This window comes from Lathamus discolor, chromosome 4 (assembly GCF_037157495.1).
Source record: "Lathamus discolor isolate bLatDis1 chromosome 4, bLatDis1.hap1, whole genome shotgun sequence".
Classification (NCBI taxonomy): domain Eukaryota; kingdom Metazoa; phylum Chordata; class Aves; order Psittaciformes; family Psittacidae; genus Lathamus; species Lathamus discolor.
The window spans coordinates 100,528,603-100,548,626 of record NC_088887.1 but is presented as its reverse complement, the minus strand read 5'-3'; the positions used below and the strand labels follow the sequence as shown (position 1 = coordinate 100,548,626).

At 43.1% G+C, this 20,024-nt stretch overlaps 1 protein-coding gene across 3 annotated transcripts in view; it reads right to left on the bottom strand.

Annotated features, from left to right (window-relative positions):
* Positions 1–20,024, bottom strand: part of WDFY2 (WD repeat and FYVE domain containing 2) — a 63,885-nt gene that overhangs the window by 1,210 nt on the left and 42,651 nt on the right. For 2 of the 3 annotated variants that reach the window (XM_065678302.1, XM_065678305.1), the window contains exons 4-11: positions 15,346–15,400; positions 10,458–10,608; positions 8,974–9,086; positions 7,948–8,074; positions 5,913–6,018; positions 2,505–2,606; positions 957–1,087; positions 547–655 (exon numbers count right to left, since the gene is read on the bottom strand). In XM_065678302.1, coding sequence (XP_065534374.1) covers positions 547–655; positions 957–1,087; positions 2,505–2,606; positions 5,913–6,018; positions 7,948–8,074; positions 8,974–9,086; positions 10,458–10,608; positions 15,346–15,400 — 894 coding nt within the window. Of the gene's footprint in view, positions 1–546; positions 720–956; positions 1,088–2,504; positions 2,607–5,912; positions 6,019–7,947; positions 8,075–8,973; positions 9,087–10,457; positions 10,609–15,345; positions 15,401–20,024 lie in introns of those variants that run through there. The other variant, XM_065678304.1, reaches the window with a different exon arrangement.

Here is a 20,024-nt window from a genome sequence, read left to right as displayed (position 1 = left end):
GGTTTGATTGAGAGAGGTTCTATGGCTAGAGGTGGATGCAGCAAGTCTGAAGAAGTTTGAGTTTGATTTCCAGCACTGTCAGACTGGCGGAGGTTGACCAAATCACATTTTATATGTCACTATGCTTTACTCTTATGAGCCAGATTCACAGCTGGCCTTAAGAGAAACCAAAACCCCCACACTATATTGCTAACTTGAATGATTAGTGTGGCCATAACACAATGCAATTGTTGGAGTTTTTTAATTATTAAAGCTTTGTTATAAACTTATGCATTATTTTAGCTCTTTCTTTATCCAGCCATCCAAACTGAGGTTCACCACGTTGAAATACAGTTTATCTTCTGAGAGGAAAAGCTACAGTGAGCACCTGTCCCAACTCCTTCAGGCAATAACTTCATAGACCAAGACCTCGTTGGTCCTTATTGGGCAGAAGCCCATCAGTGAGAAGTGTCTGGATAGAAGAAAGTGGGTAGAACATACCTGCAGACACATGGGAGAGGAAGGACAAATGAAATACAGGAGATAGAGCCACCTCCTTGCTCTTACCTTAATAACCTTGTCTGTCCCCGAGGTCAACAGCCATCCCCTGGTTGCATCGAAGTGTACGTGAACGATGTTGTGCTTACTGTCATGGAAAGTAGCTGTGGGCGCCCGCCTGAAGAAAGGAATCAAAGGATCGGCAAAGACTGTGACTGCAGGATTTTCCCCCAAAATGTTCTCTATTGAGAAAATAAATATTTGAATGCTGCTGTAAGTCATTAATTCAGCAATCTCTCCGTTAAGTGCCACTTTAAGACCTTTCTGGCATGAGAGCTCTCTATCCCTCCCAGTTGGGTGGTCACCAGGGACCACCCTGCCTCACTGCTCCCTCCCAGAGCCCCACATCTGCCTGGACCCTCCTGGAGGCAGGAGTTTTGCCTTACTCCAGTGCAAGCCAGCCCAGTGTCCACACTTACTCTTCATCCGTTATGGACTCATGACAGCTATCACAGACTCTCACTTCAAACTCAAACCCCATCAGCGGGATGGAGGAGCGCTTGGAGCTGCATTTGCCACACACAGCTTTGCCACACTTCCGGCAGTGATGCTGTAAGAGACAACACACAGAAAGGCATCTTCAGCCACAAATCCATATTACTGCTCAGGTCCTGCTGGCTCTACTATCTTACTCCAGCAATATCCAGCTAAGGCTGCAGCAAACAGGAAAGTGACACCAGGGAAGATGAAGGAAAACAGGCTCCTCCTGTTTGGCACACAGCAGCTGATCACTAGCATGGACACAGGAAGTGGCAGATAAAGCAGTACCCAAGCTAGGTGGACTCCACCTCTCTCCGAGGCTCCAGGCTGACACCATACACCACCTAGTAAATCACCCCTGCCTCCACCACTTGGCATGTGTCGATGTAGCTGTGGGTCAGGGCTTCCACGTTGAGTGTGACCAATGTTGCAGGGGGCTTTCAACAGGGTAGAATGCAGAAGAAGGAAGTCCAAGCTGTCCTCCTTTGGTAAGCACAGCTAGAGACAAGGAGGACAGGGCAAAGAGCCCTGCTATGCACCCAGATGTGTCCCAGCCAGCTGGACACCTGCCACAGGGCTGGGAGCTGTAATTACCCCGACACTGAAAGTGCCACTTTGGGGGATTATGGGGGTGACAACACCACTCAGCAGCATGTGACACATTAAAACATCTCCAGGTTGAGGCAGGACAGGGATATATCAATGCAGTGTCATTCTGGAGTCCCATCCCAGTCTCTAAGTACCAACATCTATCATCTAATCACCTTGGTCAACTCTTTTGGCCGTTTTCAGCCCCAGAAGCACTTGTGTTTCTGTATTTTGATGCTACCCACCTCATGTTTTCTCACGCACTGGCTGTCTGGGATGACAAGGCAGCCTCACCAGCCAAAGGATAGGCAGGCTCTGCTGTGATGAGCATTACATAAAGAGAAGATGCAGCTCAGCTCTGCCCCAGGCACTTGACTTCTCCAAGCTTCATGAGAACAACCTTCGTAGCATTTTTACACCCCTCTCCCAAAAGTCTGCAATCCGCAGCAGTCTCCTACTGGGCAGGAAAATGCAGCAGCATGTTCCAAGCAGACCAATAAGCCTTTTCTAACACAGCCTGAGCAGTTACAGATGTTTACCCGACCTCATTGAAAACAGCTTTTGTTCCAGCACAGTCTCCAAAAATCAGCTGCAAATTTCTTTCTACAACACATTCAACTAACAATAAGCAAAATCCCACATGGCTAAAGCCATGGAAGGCCCAAAACCAATTTACTCAGCTCAAGGCCTATTACATGTGGTTATTATAGGGACTGGGAAAAAAAAAAAAAAAAAAAGAAGAAAAAAAAGGAGAGAAAAGAAACGTCATAAATCAAACCTCGTCAGCAGAAGAATAAGGTGCAAGTTCTCAAGGCTGTAGGGAAAAAAGGCTACCATGATCTATTATGACAGAACAGCCTAATTGCACCATGTTAACACACTAGAGGATGCATACAAACCTGCCTGAGGCCTATTTTCTTACTGTCCCACATTTGCTTGAAGTTCCAGAAGAAAGGCTGGTCACATTTTTGACAAGAGTCACTATCCAGCCACTCCGGGGTCTGCAACACACACACACAAAGACAAAGTGGGATTGAGCAACAAACAAAAAATCTTCCAACGGATCCTAGAAACAGGACAAAAATTGTATGTTGGGGTGCAGTGATGTGGCCAACTAAACTTGATTAAAAATCCCCATTTTTACAAGATGCCATTTTAATTGTTCCTTGGGATGTCTTTTTTGGTTCAGCTCTGATCTGTGAAGGATGAGGGGAGAACACTTCTCACCCAAATCATGAAGCAGGGTTCGATTATAAGACCATAAAAATAACCCAGCAACAGGCAAGCTTCCCCCACCTCTCCAAGTCTGGAATTAAGCATATAAAAATATTCTGTCCTGTCTGGACAGCATTTACCATCTGCTATTGCCTCTGGTGGGATCTGGGGACAATTAGTATTTCCAATAGCTCATCTGGAGGGAAGTGGAAGGTATACGAAATGCTGATTTGGTTTGGGTTTTTTATTTAGTGTTTCTTTCTTTAATACTGTAAGAGGCATTCTTGCTGTCAGAGGTATCTATGATACAAATCACACATAAGGGTAAGAAAGATGAGATTCACCTGGACAAGTCTAAACCCTAAACCAGCTCTTTTCCCCACCTTTACACAAAGATGAAGAGAGATTTTCTATTTTCTAACACGGTGTGTAGTTTTGCACTCACATTGTGGATTAAGTGGGTATGAAGATTTAAAGAAAAGAAAGAAAATATTAAAGGCACTTCTCTCTCCTGCGGCCAGGCTTTGCTGTGCAGAGTAGTATAGACCAGACACTCTGCAGGGAAGCAAGTCTTGCCAGATCCTGAAAGAGCTCAGGAAATGCCCGAAGTGGCAGGGGAGTACATAGAAGGGACAGTCGATATCCTCCCTTACATTTGGGTCCCTCAACACTTGCCTTGCACTGAGCTGCTTGGGGAACATGGTGTGTCTCCCCACAGTGTTTAGGAAACCTTCTGGGAGATGCGAGACTTGGGAAGATTCTTGGTTCTTGACCGTTCTCCAGCTGGTGGGCTGTCAGTCTGTCTGTCCTAACCTGACCTAGCAAGAGTGATACTCCTTCCCTGCAGAAGACTTCTGCTCCTTTCTCTGCTCTGCCAGGACAAGAGCTCATCCCAAAGCCAGTGCTGGCAAGTGGATCCATACTGTCCCCTCACTGGGGCAGCCCAGGCCAGAAGCCCTGCCAGCACTGTCTCAGGGCCACTGTACCACACTCCCACCAGTCCCACCAACCCCATGAGATTAAATGAACACTAAATAATGTTTAAAACTTTGTGAGGAAGTCCTATTAGCAAACTGCAGTTGTCTTACCAGAGCCACTGGCTCCCCACGTGCTGCAATTTAAAATGGCAAGAAACATAGCTGAGATTAACAATTTAAAATAATACAAAAGCCAGACAAAGATAAGGTAAGGCTGGTGTAGATCCTCAGCTCTAAGAACAGCTTTGATCCCTAGCCATAAAGCAAACACCTGTATCACCTTCTTCTGCTATTTACTCTAAAGGCAGTTCATTCTGCTGGCAAATAATCGTCTTTTCTACCCACAGCAGTCTTTCCATTTAATGCCTACAGATTTACATTGTGTGTTACAGCTTTCATCTCTTACACATAACATTATAGATGAAGACATTTTGCTTGTGACAAGTAAACACTTTGTAGTCAAATAGAAACACAGCTTCTAACATCTTTCAGATGTTGTCTTTTTACAGCTTTTTAAAAACAGAGAAGAAAATAAAGAATCAAGGGCTAAAATGGTTTCACTCACTCTAATGTAGCCTCAGAGATATGAGATAATCTGATAGCATCATGTCATGCATGCCCAGTACTCACTTTGGAGAAAACCCTTAAACAAGGGCAAAAATACCAAAGTCAAATTCCAGAACAAAATGCTCTGGGATCCCAAACCAAGGTCAGTATTAAAATCTCAAAGGTTCATGTTTTGGGGACGGTTCAGCAGCACGAGCACCCTATTGTGCTACTGAGAAAATGAACCAGCCCACATAGCCACAGTCAGAGAAAGCAGCGCACCCATTAGCACTTGCTGCTAAGCCCTCAGTTAGCTAATGATATGTCTCCTCCACTTTTTAAACCAGCCTTCTCACAGCATTGTTGCCTGGTTTGTGACAAGCCAGTCCTTTACCCTTAATGTGGCCTTTCAAAGGCAGCAAATAAATAAAAAGTTTGTATTTCTGGATGTTCGAGTTGCAGCTAAAAGGAAACATCTGTTGGGAAGGAGGAAGCCACACTGCTTTCGTTTCACTTTGGGAGCTGATGACATAATTGGCCATTAGATTAGCAATTGAAGACAGCCAACTGGAATGCTAATTCACATAAAAAAGGGAGCTCAGTTCCTCCCTATGCCTATTTCAGTAAGTTTCTTTAAAATCCAGTTTTCCACTTAGCTTTCCTTCCTGCTCAAGGGAGTCACACATGACCAGGGAGGACAAGCCCCTTGAGAACCAGCAAAGCTGGTGTAACCCATGCGGCCAAAAGCCTTGTTCAAACCCACCTGCTGCAGGTACTCAGGGTGCCTTCCTACCCCCTGCAGGAACACAGCAGAAGTTTGCTGTGACTCATGTCACCAGGATTTGCCACGCTGACGCTTGACTCACTCAGCACAGTGTTCCTTCTCTCCCCCTTCCTGAGTCAGGTCTCTGAAATCACCAAGCGGAGGCTGCTCCAGCAGTTGCTGAAGACCTGGAGTGCACATTTGCCCCCACTTACATTCACTGACTGCACAGCACAGAAGGAATTAGGAGGGCGTGGGTGAAATCCTACTGTCTGGATCAGCAAAGTCACTTACCCTGCTTCTACATGGTTACACCAGAGGGAAGCAAGACCAAGTAGTGGGTGAGATTGAAGCCCTAGTTAAATGTCTTTTTAGCAACTATAGGAAAAAGCCTGAGTTGCAGAGATGACAAAGAATTTTCTTGCTATGTTTTCTTAAAAGCCCCTAATAATTATCAATCCGTCCATTTACCGCTGAACTGATAATATTTCTCATGATGTGCTGAAAAAAAAAAAAGCAGAACATCTCACAATACCCTCCCCATAGAGATTGTCTTTCAGAGCAGTAATGTAAAGGGTAAGAGACATTTAGCAGCCTACTTCATACACATTTTCTGCCAGCCAATTTCCCCTGTACCATATTATCAAAGGCACAGTGTAATTGCTGTAATAACAACTGTAGCATGTCCAAACAAAATATTTTTAAAGCCTGAAATAATTCTGTTCAGATTGAAAGTTGCACATTTTAGAAAGGCCCCTTCTTCCCAAGATTGTTTCACACTAAATTGACAAGAACCAAGCACCTACCTCCTGCCTCTCAACATCCATGTTCCAGACGACAATTCCCCCATCTGCACCACAGGAGATGAGCTGCCGGGTGTGGTGAGCATAGGAGAGAGACTGAACTTTATCACTGAAAAAGAAACAAGACAGTTACTGATCAACCATCTATGCCTAGTACACAAGTAAGAATATAATATACGATAAATTAGTACAAACCACTTGTTTGTCCATATGTTCCCCCCACCACCACTGTACACAGCAGCCATGGTATGCAAACCAGCCTTTGCTGTCTAGCTGGGACCAAAACCAGAGTGTTGCTCATCTGGGCAGCATCCACAAAAGCAAAATGATAACTGTCCTGATAACTGCTTTGGCTGCTCCTAAGATGGAAAGTCCCAGCTGCAGTGGGAAGTCAGAACTGCTCTCCGAAGGCACATCTGGATGCATAAACACAGCCCCAGTAAGGCACCTTCTTTGTCAGACAGTAACAACTTTGTTTTTGTAAATCTCTGCAACACGTAGGAATGAAGCACTGAGAAGCTACTGAAGATTTTCTTTTTGCATTAACAAGCAAAGAGAATTTCAAAAAATAATAAAAGAATGACCAGATTGTTCCTAGGCCTTCTAAAGGCAAGGTGGAAGATTTAGGTGCTTCTGCTTCTTCTTTTAAGGAAAAAGCAACATGGGAGAAATAATTCAGCTTAAACCCCCAAAGCTGGGTTCAGTCCTTCGTAAAAGAAAGAAACCCAGGTCTTATCTCAAGCTATTTATAACCTGGGAAACAAAGACCGTACAACACTATGATGGAAAAAACAGTTACAAAGAGATGGTAACTGAGTGTACAGTGACTGGAAATAACCACAACATGTTGTTTTCTTTGCTACCACCACTGGTCTTGTCTACTCAAAGGACTTCAATTCTAGTGCATCTGCTTGTGCATATGGCTGCTCCTCCAAAGAAGAATGTGTTTATGGAACAGTTTGGTACAGCACAGCCTGCCTTCACCATGCCCTCCTGCTGATGGCAGCAGCACCATCAGGTGAAACATTTCTTAGTCCCTGTTGTTCTTGCAACCAAGTCTCTGTGCTGTACAGTGCCGGCCAACAGCCATATCACAGACTAAGATCCAGAGGCTAGCCTTGTATTAGGAGAACTAATTTCCACAGCAACAAATCTAGCAGCAGTGCATTAGCAAGCACCACTGGTAGGGTACAAGGGTGATCAGGACATTTCAGCAAAGGCTCTGCAGTGCTCTGAAATCCCAGTGGCATCAAAATCGCTCAGCAGAGTGAAGCATCTCTCAAAAGAAATGTATGAATATGTAAGAAACTGTCAGACCAAAGCCACCACAAGATTTTTTCTCTCCAGAACTAAGCCTGCACACGAGCCCCACATATATGCACTCCGTATACACTGAAACAACCCTGTTGCATTGCTAGTGTTAAAAGGCTAGCAGATCATTGCAACTAGAGCCGTTCTGGTCTCTACTCAGTGCCCAGCACAGGCCTGTTCTTCAAAGACATCTCACTATCCTATGCAAATATGAGCTCTATAAGTGCAAAGATGAAGCCTCTTTGCATTGAGGAGATAGTGAAGGCTCCTATGGATAAAGCACATTACTTAGAAGTCATGCTGTAGGTAAAGCGTCATGGAAAAAGTTAGCATGGAGGAAAAAAGGACTAATTATCCAAGCCTGATGCTCCCTCTAGAGGAAGGAAAGACCTTAGCACCTAAAACCCGAGAATTCTCTCCAGCTGTTCTCCTTTCAGGACCCTCTGTAAAGACGCAAAGACGCAGGCTCTGGCATAACATGTTCAGGACATTCACGACTATAGATATTGTGCTTCACTTCACCACCCTTTGCAGCCTTTCAAACCAGCCTGTGGGCCCAGTGCTGGAAAACTTACTATAAGCAACTCATTCCTGTTGCATATGGACCACAGGGAATCACACATAAAAGCTTGAGGTTTGTGAAGGCCTTTGGGCTGTTTGTTTCCAGGTGTTGCTTCTGCCTTTAGCTTTTCTCCCACAAAACCAGGAGGAAGGTCTTTGAACGTACTTATGTCCCTGAAGCTCGATGGCTGTTCCTTTTCTTCCTCCAATATCCCACATTATAATGGAATGATCAGAACTGCCCGAGAACAAAACTCGCTGTATTGGGTCCCAACAAAGAGCAGTGACACCACCTGAAATAGGAGATGCATACAACAGTCATTTCAGCGGAAGACAGGACTGTAGATATGTATGTATATATACACATACATAAAGATACAACAAAATATATGGAGTGATTAAAATGCAGGTCTCTTTAGCAACGGCTAAATGCAGCCACTGTGCTTGCCAATTGAAAACCTGCTGAAGCCCCATTTTGCTCTTCTGTGGGTAGAGGGCTACGCTGCCACTGGCATGGATGAATCCACTGAGCAGCGTAATGTAGCAGAAAGATGGTCATAGTGTGACTTTACAGCTTTTCATCTCCATTATTCTCAGATTACAAAAGAGAAGCAAGTGTGCAGTACTATGGACAACTTCACATTATCCTAGCACGCGGATTGAACTACCTTGTGCTACCTCATGATTGAGCTATTAGCTTTCAATCAGAGAGAGATATGGAGAGAAAATACTGAGGAATGACTACCTTTTCTTCTGTTAGATGGCAGGATCACATCCCAGGGTTGCTGTTTTTAAAGTGGGACTGTCATCAGCTGCAGCAGTGAAACAAGCAACATCCAAGATGTGTGTCTTCCACTTGGGCAAGTGTCTATCAACACTGTTTTTCTTTGAGAAGCACCCTTCCCCCCCCCCCCCCACCAAATTAGCACAACTAATTCTAGTCTCACCCAGCTTTAATTAACAGCTACTGATTGTGATGTTTTCTGCCTTAGAAATTTTCTGATCAGAGGTATGATCACTCCCCTTTTTTACCAATAAACTTCCCTGAGCTGTAGTGACAATTTAAGGTCTATCTTCCTTCAGAGCTATGCACTAACAAAAGCCAACCTAGTGTTTCCTAGGAGCATCAAACCACCATGATGCTAATAAGCACAGACAAACAACCAAACTGGGTCTCCTCCTGAGGCCTTACCTGTGTGTCCCTTAAATGTTGTAACGAGGCTGCAGGATTCTTGCTCTAGTTTGAGTATGGTCACTTGCCCAGAATGATCACCTACAAACACGTGCCGGGTTTCCACATCAAATCTGGTGGAAAAATGTTGAGGCAAAAATATTGCTTATACAAGCTTTGCATTCCTTTCATGACTCATTAATTCTTTTAATACAAGTATACTGCAACTTTGTGAATAGTCCTTCAGTCTCAAGGAAGTATTCAGAGTGTACTTTTAGGCATCCAGCTCATACCTCTTTATATTAATAATGCAGTCTCTCTGAGTAAAGCAAAGAGTGAGAAAAAATGAGACTATTTCAAAGGACACAATTTGTGGTTTGCTATGAAGCACCTTTGAAGTAGCCCTTCCCCATGAACAGAGGAGTTATAGCACTGATTTTATGCGCATGGGATACTGCGGGAAAATCCCACGTTCCTGGCTCTGCCAAACTTTTTGTAATATTTGTCAATGATTCTCCCCTCACCTGCCCTCCACCAGCATCATCTGATGACCCAAATTCAAGTGTCCTCCAAAAATTTGAATCACTTGGAATGGTGCATTTTCTGAAGAGATTAAAGAAATATATAACAAATTCCTTTATCACACTTTCAAAAGTATTTATCATTCGATTAAAAATTAAATTCAGTCTTCATGCCATTTAGATTGGCCAAACGACCAGATTATATAAAGTAAGCCCATGTTCAGACAGTAATTATGATTCAACCTCACTTCCCATGAGCTTGCAAAGCACACATCATCCATATCTACGTTTTTTCCCTCCCCACGGCAGGGGGTAGGAACTATCTGATCTTAAGGTCCTTTCGAACCCTAGCTATTCTATACCATGTACACTGTGAGGCACTAAAAAGTCTGTTTATTCTAACCCCTGGTTTCAGCCTGAGAACTCATACTTTTCCACTTCCCTTTCATTTGCAATAAAGCTGAATTAATATTTCTTTTATTGTCAGGCAGCTGGGGCTGCTGTAGGTGAAAAAGCCACCTGAGTGCCATTCCTGGAGCCATTTAGTCTTTAGTTAACCCAAATTCCCAATACGTAGTGGGCTGTTCCAGAGTGAAGGACAAGTACTCATTATTTTATATTAAAGTTATTTAATTTTTACCATGCACACACAGGCACACTGACCTGATCACTGACCTACTTTGGTACCATCAGTTCTTAGAAGAAAGCATGTTTAAATGAAGCCCTGTCCATATTTATTACAATAGCAGACCACAAAAGGCTGCAGACTGCCCATTGTTTTGCTCAAAAATGCTTAGACCTAAATATGCCACCACACATTAAGGAGACAGAGCAAGGAGAACAGTTATTAAAATTGGCTTTAAATAACAGCTTCTCTCACGAAGTACAGAACCTATACAGGGCACAGAATTTGGAGCACAACTAGAAAATGATTGTTTGAGTGCCAAAGAGCAGAAATAAAGCTGAAAGCTCAGCAAAGGATACTGCAGGCCACAGGCGCCTGCACTGGTGCGGTACCCTCCCAGGCGCTGGCCGCTCTCTGAACAGTGCCATGTGAAGTGTTTGTCTTGCCCGGTGCTTAACACCCACTCCATCTCCAGGACAAACAGAATCATCATGACCCTGCTTTGATGAGCTGGAAATTAAGCAGACAGACATACAATTGCATTGTGGACAAGAACATGGGGGCAGAAGACCACGGCAAAATACCAGATGCTCCCAACTCCTCAAATCTGTAATCACCCACTCACACTTCCCTATAGAAGAAGTTGGTGTTTGATAATCCCATTGACATGAGCTACCATGCAAGCTTGTAAGGTCCCTGCTCTGCATGTTGTGTTTGCATGAAAAAGAGCAGAGGGAAGACTTAATTCCTTCTATGCCTATTGTAGCCACGTGTCTTCTACAGTAGCACAAGTCTTCCTTCCATCATTGTATCATCACCAACAAAGCTGCCATTGTGCAAAAGACTCTGGGCTCCACTTAAACCTCTTTTGAGGTCTGGTGGATCTGGGCTGCAGACTGCGGTACCCAAGCGGAATGATGAGTTACAGCACAGGCACAAGCCTGCTCCAAAGGCAAGTTTTAGCATTGCATGTAAACCAGCTAAAAAGGAAATTGGAATAAGATAAAGTAAAAAAACAAAACAAAACAAAACAAACCACCAAACCAATCAATAAAACAGAAATCCCTAAAAACATCACAGCTGGGTAAGATGAACAATACAGCTGAAGGAATAAATCTCTGCTGCTACCTAAATAAAGCCATCAAAAGCTTTTCATTAAAACAAGGGAACCCAGGCTTATACAGATGGGTGGTTTTTTTATGAATGACCAGTGGGCTTGGTTGTGAAGTGCTGACTGAAATGACTTTTTAATAAAACAAGTGCCTGGAAAGACATGCAGAGTTATTCTCAGCTGTAATTTAGCAGCAAATGCCACACTCTTCAATCTGCAGCCCGACTGGTTTATGAGTGTTCTGAGACTCAGCAACATGTGTCATGCAAAGCAGGGTGCTTGTATTTGTTCCTGTAAAAGCTGACACACTGGAAAGATTAAATATCTTTGGAAGCTTAAAACCCAGCCTGAAACCTCCATTTGAAATGCAGAGAAATTCTTCAGAATAGAATGGGAAGACGGTATGAACTGCCTGCCCTATACAAATATACAGCACAGATGAGAGCTGTGTTCGAACCCTATGAAGGAGAGCAAGTTGCAGCAAAGAACAGAAGGCTTGCACAAGCCAACATCTGCTCCTGATCCACGCTGCTTTTTAAACCCAGATTCCCTGAGGAGAAAAGTCAATAAATGCATTTATACAAGTTGCCATAACTGTCTGGCAGCCAGACCAGTTTAGAGTGTTACACATGAACTGTGCCCTGATGCTTTCACCCTTGCCCACAGAAGAGCTCAGATTTTGGCTCTTGTTTCCACACACTTTTAAACTCCAGGTTTGTAATCAAGGCAGACAGATGGGACCACCCAGGAGCCACTTGAGCACTTAAACAGATCCTCTCTCCTCTCCACCCTCCATATATCTCTAGGAAGAAATTCAGTGACCCCATGGGTGACTAATGCTTGTCTCTACCTATTCGTTGGTCTCTCCACCTGCACTAGCTGGTGGAGTGGTACACTGCAGAAAGGGCCATAACGGGATGCCTGTTGCTGCAGTCATCTGATGGGCTCATATACAGGCCCCAGGGGGCTTGTGTACACCAAGAGTGCTACAGGCAGACCTATGCACTTCTGCAGGACTTGCAGACATAGCTGAGATCAGACTGTTCAAGGCCTGTCCAGGAATGTTTTCTCAGCACGTGGCAACTGCTACTGCTAGTGTTGGCTCCTCATGGTTTGAACTGGCTGTGGGGATACCTGCCACTACCCAAGTCACCTCAATCTCCTCCTAAAACTTCTTCTAAAAGGCAGGGCTTTTACCTTTTACTAGAAGTGGTGCCCATGGATGGCAAGACAGTGCTCTCTAGCAAGTGTGGAGTAGACATTAATGAAATAAGTACATTCCAAGAGGTCAAAGGGATGTACATAAGGCTTTGCTTACCCTCCCTCCCCCAAAAGAGCTTTCAGCTGAGGCTGCTGAAGGGAGGGAAGGGTTTCTTCAACACCCATAGCCTCGCAGGTATGTGAGAGACATACACACACATCAATTTGGGGATCCCAGCAGCCTGGAATCACCACACTCTTTCCACTCCCAAAACTAGATAACTTGCATACTGCCAGTATTTTTTAAATTAGGGGAATACAGTTTCCATCATCTTGAACAAGGAAATTACCAAACATCAAACTCTGGGAGCAAGGGAGGAAAATGGGACAGGGCTCCATGCCCTTGAGGGACACATCATCAGTGAGCATCACGAACACTGGCTTAAAAGAGCCCAAAGGCAGACACTGTTTACTGTCAGCAGTCACTGTGGTTTGGGCTACAACTGAAATTGTATTCAATTTCTATTCTGGGCACAGTATTGCTTCACTTGCCCCAAAATAAGTTAAGAACTTTCAGATAACACATCATCTGAGAATCCTGATACAAAATGACCAGAACTTATCAAAAACTTTTCCATGCTGAGACAGGCAGTCTAGGAAGGAGGCCACTGCAGGTGGGACTGTGGTCACCTGTTATCACCTCTCTTCTGATGTTAATGGACTCAATAGAATCCCCTGTTGTCCAGCGTTTGAGGGATGCCATCTGAACTCTTGGGGTTCTTCCACAGGACAACCCATGGAGGTTCCCCATGGCATCTTCCTATGCAAAGGATTCTGCAGCAGCAGCACATCTGGCACACTGCAACAAAAGGCCAGAACAGCCTTCATTTTCTTTTATCTTTTAATTTTATGAGGGGCTCTCCCCAGGTCTTGGGTGGGCTGCCACAGTCAAGTGACCAATCTGCCATCCTGCCGAGATATATGCTGTATGTTCCCCCCATCAAAATTTTCAGCCTTTTCCCTCAAGAGCTTGTCAAGAAAACTGGTCTCATACATATGTTGCTCTGTATATACAGCAGATTTCAGCTCACTCTTCCTCAGCTGTGATTAGCCTGTAAGATTGAATCCAAGCAGGCAAATGTATGAGCTAATAACAAAGGGGGTGACAGAACAGTCATAGGACTTTTCAGTGCCACAACCCTTAAATATAAAACCTAAGTGTGTGAAACTTTGGTGATTGTGGGGCAATCACAAAATTGGATACTAAAGACTTGTATCGTCAGACTGCAGCAATCATATTTAACATTCACATATACATTTTATCATCACTGCATGTTCTACTTCAGTTTTTACAAGCTAAGAAAAAAATGAAGGCATTCTATCTCAATTTTACAGTACAGCAGACATTCATTAAACAGCTGAAGTAAAACTCAAAGGCCAGCGCATGTTAGCTGTGTTATACAAAAATCAAGATTCTCTTCATGCCTTAAAATCTAAATGTTACAAAGTGATCTCCAGAGACTCCATTTAGAGATTTAAATTATCCTCTCAACCTTTCAAGATGTAAGACTCAAAATACACGAGTACATGTATATTTTAAAATGTATGCGAGAAATCTCAGGCAAACATATCAGAGGCCTCTATACAGAAACATAATGCTTAGCATATGTGATATGACAGCAGAGAATACCACATCACCTCCTAGTCTAACAGCAGATGAGAGATAAAAATAAAACGTTGCACGTTTTAGTTACTTTTGTAAGAATACCTGTCCCAAGAAGAGTGTCCTTTAGAGGTTTGACAAGCATAACTAACTAGGTTTCTTAAAACATCACATTAGTGAATACTAGAATATAGTTAGAAAAGGTATGGATTAGCATTTCTTGACCTTTTACTATGGCAGGTATTCACTGATAATCCTGAGATTACTGAAGCCAACAGTTACTGGAATATAACTAGAGTAACCCCAAAAGCTACAGTCCTGAATGCTTCAGCCCTAAAAGACGGGTTAGTTTCCTACAACGTTTCATTACATACACTGGATCACTGAAGATTAAAAATGAATACTCCTCTTCCCCAAATGTGGCCTTGTGTCCTGGGTTCAGCAGTAGCAGGCATTTTTCTCCTTCTTAGTAGCTGGTGCAGTGCTGTGTTTTGACTTTTGGCCTGGGAACAGGGCTGATAACACTGATGTTTTTAGTTGCTGCTCAAATGTTTGGTCTGGCCAAGGACTTTCTGAGCCTCATGCTCTGCCAGGAAGGAGGGAAAGCTGGGAGGAAGCAGAGACAGGACACCTGACCCAAACTAGCCAAAGAGGTATTCCATACCACAGCACGTCATGCCCAGGATGTAACAGAGAGTTACCTGGAAGGGCTAGTTGACTGCGGGGTTGGACGAGGTATCTGTCGGTGCTCGGTTGGGTGGGGGGGGGCGAGTTATTGGTCAGCCGGTGTTGAGATGTTCTATTCTTTCCTCTTGTTATTTTCTTTATCATTATTACTATTGGTGGTAGCAGTAGTGATCTGTGTTATACCTTAGTTACTAAACTGTTCTTATCTCAACCCGTGGGAGTTGCATTCTTTTCGATTCTCCTCTCCGTCCCTCCAGGACTAGAGGGAGGGAAAGAAGGGGGGGAGTGAGTGGATGAGCTGTGTGGCTGGGTTTAAACCATAACACCTGGATTTTGGACAGTTTGTTGTCTAGAATGATATTTCAAAGGAACATTTAAAGGGAAAAACAGAACATGAAACAGCTCTTTAAAAGTCTTGCAACCTCAGAACAAAGCACACTATAAATCTGTTGATAAAACCAGCATTACGTAAAAAAAAAAATAAAATCAATCACTGCAATTCACCTCTCCATTCCCACTCCTTACAAGAACAATTGACAGAAATTAACGGTAACACAAACCAATTAATGCAGATCATGGTTCTTACCCTGGTAACTTTTCACTAGTGTCATCTTGTTGTAATCTTCTGATAAAATGAATTCCTGAGGGAGGGAAAAGAAAAAACAAGTGAAACAGTGTTTAGAAATGCAAAGTGTTTGAGAGTGGTTTAATTTGATTTCGTTACCAAGGTAAACTCTCCCTTCGTTGCAATCACAGTGCTGTCTACACTTTTGCTAATTTTGAGTACCTCCATCTAAAAAACTGAACTATTTCACTTTGTAAAGCTGCCTGACAAACAACATCACAAGTGCTTTCTGAACAGAATGGTGGAGATAAAAGATGAACTACTAAAAAAAGGAGTCAAAAAAAGCTGACAGAAATTCCCAGCTATGAGCCAAGGTACTAGGAAGTGAGAGACTTGAGGTCTGGCTTGTACCAAATATCTATTACTCAGGACTGCCTGGGCAGAAACCTGCATGTACATATACACATGTACCCATGGGTATGCGTACATTACACCCCCACCTGAACACTCGGGAAACTCAGTCTAAATATGTAAGAGTCCCTTGAAATCACGCAGTCCAAACTATGTACCAATAATCATGGAATGTTTTTTGTTGGAAGGTCCTTTAAAGATAACCTAGTTCCAGCCCCCCTGTCATGGGCAGGGACACCATTCATTAGACCAGGTTGCTCAAGCCCCATCCAGCCTGGCCTTAAACACTTCCAGGGACAGGGCATCCACAGCTTCCCTAAACAACCTGCACAAGTGTCTCACCACCCTCACAGTGAAGAATTTCTTTCTAATACCTAACCTAAATCTGTCTATAATCCATACTGGGAATACATTTCAGGTTTCTGCTCAAAAGTCTCAGTGCTTCAGATAAATAGAAACTCAGACTTTCTCGCCCCTTGGTTTTATTCTACTATTGGTTAGCATTTATACTGGTGCCTCAGAAGCAAACTCTCTTACTTTGCTACTGGTTCACTGTGGCTAACAAGCAGATGTGCATGGGATGAAGGCTGGTTTTCCACACAATGTGGCTACCCAGGGAGAGATGTGTGGTGTGACCTAGCTGGGCTCATTCCTGTGGCCAGAGGAGAGCACATCTATGGGGACTAGCTCTGAGCCTGCAGCCTTTGTGCTGCTGTTTAACCACCAGTATGGCTTTCCACAAGGAGATGATGAAAACAGCAGCTAAGAGTCTGCATGGCAGCCTTGGCTCTGAGAAAAACCCCATGTGGTTAAACTGACTGAGCACCTGGGTGTCCCTAACACTTGTTTTGAAGAAGAGAGTTGCTCAAAGCTGGGGAAACAAAGCGGCCACAACAAAACTCCTGCAACATCTCTCTGGAGGAAACACACAAGCAAAGGGTAGGCTCTGTGGCACCACCGCATGAATTAGCTTTCAAATTTCTGTCAGGTATCTACAATGTGTACACAACATACTCAGAGAAACACCAAGAGAAAACAAGGCATGTAAAAACACATCCTGTTAATAATTTATAGCTAGCTACACAAAAGCTCCCTGAGCTAATCTACCAAGGGGACTGAAGAAGTGAAGCCTAACTCCACCTGAAATAGGGTAAAAAAAGAAAGAAACATTATAAACACAAAATAAGCTAACTTTTAAAGCATACAGTTGTGAAATGTTTGTCTGTAAGCACTGCCAAAACCACTGTGCAACAGTAGAGAAGACTGGATTTCACGAGCCTACAGACTATATTTATGGCAAACCGAACATTTAAGGCAAAAGAGCATAAGAAGACATTTTAACCTCCAAAAAGCCAGCATTTACCCACAGTTTCCAAACAGGACTTAAAAAAAGAGTTTTCTGTGGGGTCACTGTAGGTAATCTGCATGGCTTTCAAGCACCAGGATTACCCTAACACATCACAGCTACTGTTTGGCACCAAGGTGGAGAGGCCATAGTACTAATCTGTGGAACATCTATAGATCCCAGCTTCCAGGAGAACAACTGTGAGTGATTTGAGGCAGCTATGCATTCTGTCATTTCCAGGTTTCTGTTTATAAAGTGGTTATAACTGTGTTCTCTTGCTCTACTTCATCTTCTTTTCCTTAATCTGTTCCGCCACCCATTATCTTTCCCCCTGGCAGCTGAGGACTACAATAGGGAGTGTTATTTAAACAGCAGCAACAAATCAATTAAGTCAGCTGAATTTCTACACCAGGGTCACCTTAACTCTATAAACCACCAAACGTTAAAAAACTGCTATGCCTCCTTAGCTACTTAAGGAGAACTGCCTTTCATTAACGATTGCCTAAAGAACAAAAAACCACCACACAAAATGCTTTACTACAAAGCTGACTTCAAGCAAGAACATTTGCTATCAATGTTAACTTTCTACTGTTGTTACCTAAAAAGAAATGGCTTCAATTACTGTAACACATGGTGGGATAATATGTCTACCTTTCCCATCAATTTGGCTGTCCCCAGCTTTGACTGTGGTGGCACACAGATGCTGGTGAGATGAAGAGTGTGGTCTGCATTCTCATTTTTCTTTGCATTTTTCCCTTGATAAATCTGATGTGGCCTGTTTGTTCCATGGTCCGAACAGTCCCACAATTTAATTGGAACACTGAAAAGGCTTTTGAGTCTCTCCATTATAATACAGTGAATCAAACACAACTGCAGTTTGTAAGGTCTACCCAAGTATTGATTAGCTCTGTATGCTTTAATACAAACCACAGCTATGCACTATTAATACACAGCTCCATCCAAAGAGATAAATGAATACAGTACAAACCAAATACAGTTCCAATTAACCTAAATACTGTAATTTTTTCCTTCTCTTTCCCCCCCCTCCCAAGACTTCTTGCTTCTCATTCTCTTCTTTGAAAGCATATCATAATTTGCAATGCATTTTCTTATTTTACATTTTATAATCTTTCTCCAGGTCTTTTACTCCCTGCTCCTCTTTACATTATTATCACGTATTCCTCCATTGCACTTATTTCCCTCTCCCTCTCAAGGCCAAACATATTAATTGCATCAATAGACAGGTATTTTAGCACAGGGCACCTTGCTCAAGAAATTCATGCCTTATCGCACATACATTGTGTCATATGAATTACAAAAACACTGACTACATCTCTTTAACATTTTAGCAGCAGAAACTGGTTTTCAATCCTTCCATACACAGATGTTTTGCTCCTCTCAGAGCTGCTGATACTCACTTCTCATTAGGCAGCTCTTTGGCTCTTCTTAATGAGCTAGAAAGGCTGGGGTGACCCATACAGCTTAGTCAGTGCTTGTTAACAGAAGTAAGAAAGATTTCCTAGTCATGTGTGAGTCCTTTTGTGCAGGAGAGGTTGAGATCTACCAGAGTGCTCAGGATAGTAAAACCAAAACCCCTCCTTTTAGGGATTAAAAATATTTTTTTTCTGGGAAGATCATTCTTTGCTCTTCAGAGGGTTTTTTTGGAGCTACTTTACTACTTTTTTGTACTGTACTAGAACCGTTAGTCATCAGTCTTGTCTGCTTCAGGTAAGCTTATTATTGCAATAATAAGACTTGGTACCATGAAAGCCTTCACAAAGCAGAAAGATGTCTTAAGCATCTGAAAAGACTGTCCAATGTAGTGCCCACTGTTTTATAGTCTCAGCTATACCTTCATGGAGCACACCTTCCTCACACTGAAACATATACACCCACCACAAACTTTCTTGAGCCTAACACCTCCGTAAATCCCCATCCTGGAAATATCAGTATCCTATTTCAAATTACTCTTGTTAAGGCAAACAAAACCCATGCTCAAGTCTGTGCCATTTCAGGGTCATGAGGCTGCTAGACACGGCCCAGGGTCTAAGGAAGAGCCACACCTTCCCCGAGCTGCAGGTGGATGACAACTGATGTATCCCCAAATAGCACTAGAGACCTCTGCTTAGACAACTGAACACATTTCTGAAAGTTAATAATCTTAATAAATTAGTTGTGTCACCCATTCACAGCCTAGTTCCCAACCCAGGGAATTTACACTCTGATAGATGATGCCATTTTGACAGCACACTATGGATCTCCTTAAAGGCTTGACTTCATCCTGTTAACACAAGTGACTGATAGCACTGTCATGTCTCCCAGAGAACAAGAAGCTTGCTTCAGAAATGGAAGAGAATGAAGACTCTTAAATCTACTGTCAGACACTATATCTATTGCAAAGAAAGCTCTACAAAATTATTACAGTTTTTTTACTTTAGGAAGTACAAAAACTGGGAGAAAACAAAAACGATCTGAAGTTTTCCTGAAGGAAAACTTCCCACAGCGGTGGAGGGTAAGGGTGCACATTGACAGGTAGGTCCTGACTCAAGTCTCAGGTATTCAAACTCTGTTTATGGCCAAACCTGTAGACATCTGCAAGATCAGATTATGTGGAAGATGACTTACCCAAATAAGTACCATCCCTAAGGAAGAATTTTGAAGGGGTTATTCTGGTGCCCTTTGATCCTTGTGACCCTGCTCAAAGTGTCTAACAGCTTCATCTAGACACGAGCATGGTCAGCAAAAAGGATCAATTTAATTCAGCATCAGCTACCTGAAAAGTCACCCTAACCCTCATTTAAATCTAACCAGAAATGGGGAGATTTATGCCATTTTAAAACAGTTTCTAGGGTAAGTAACATGGTTGCCTCCAAAGCTAATTCACCTTTTCTTTACTGGCTGCAGAACCTAATGATTAACTTTATCTAGGAAACTAACTTTCAGA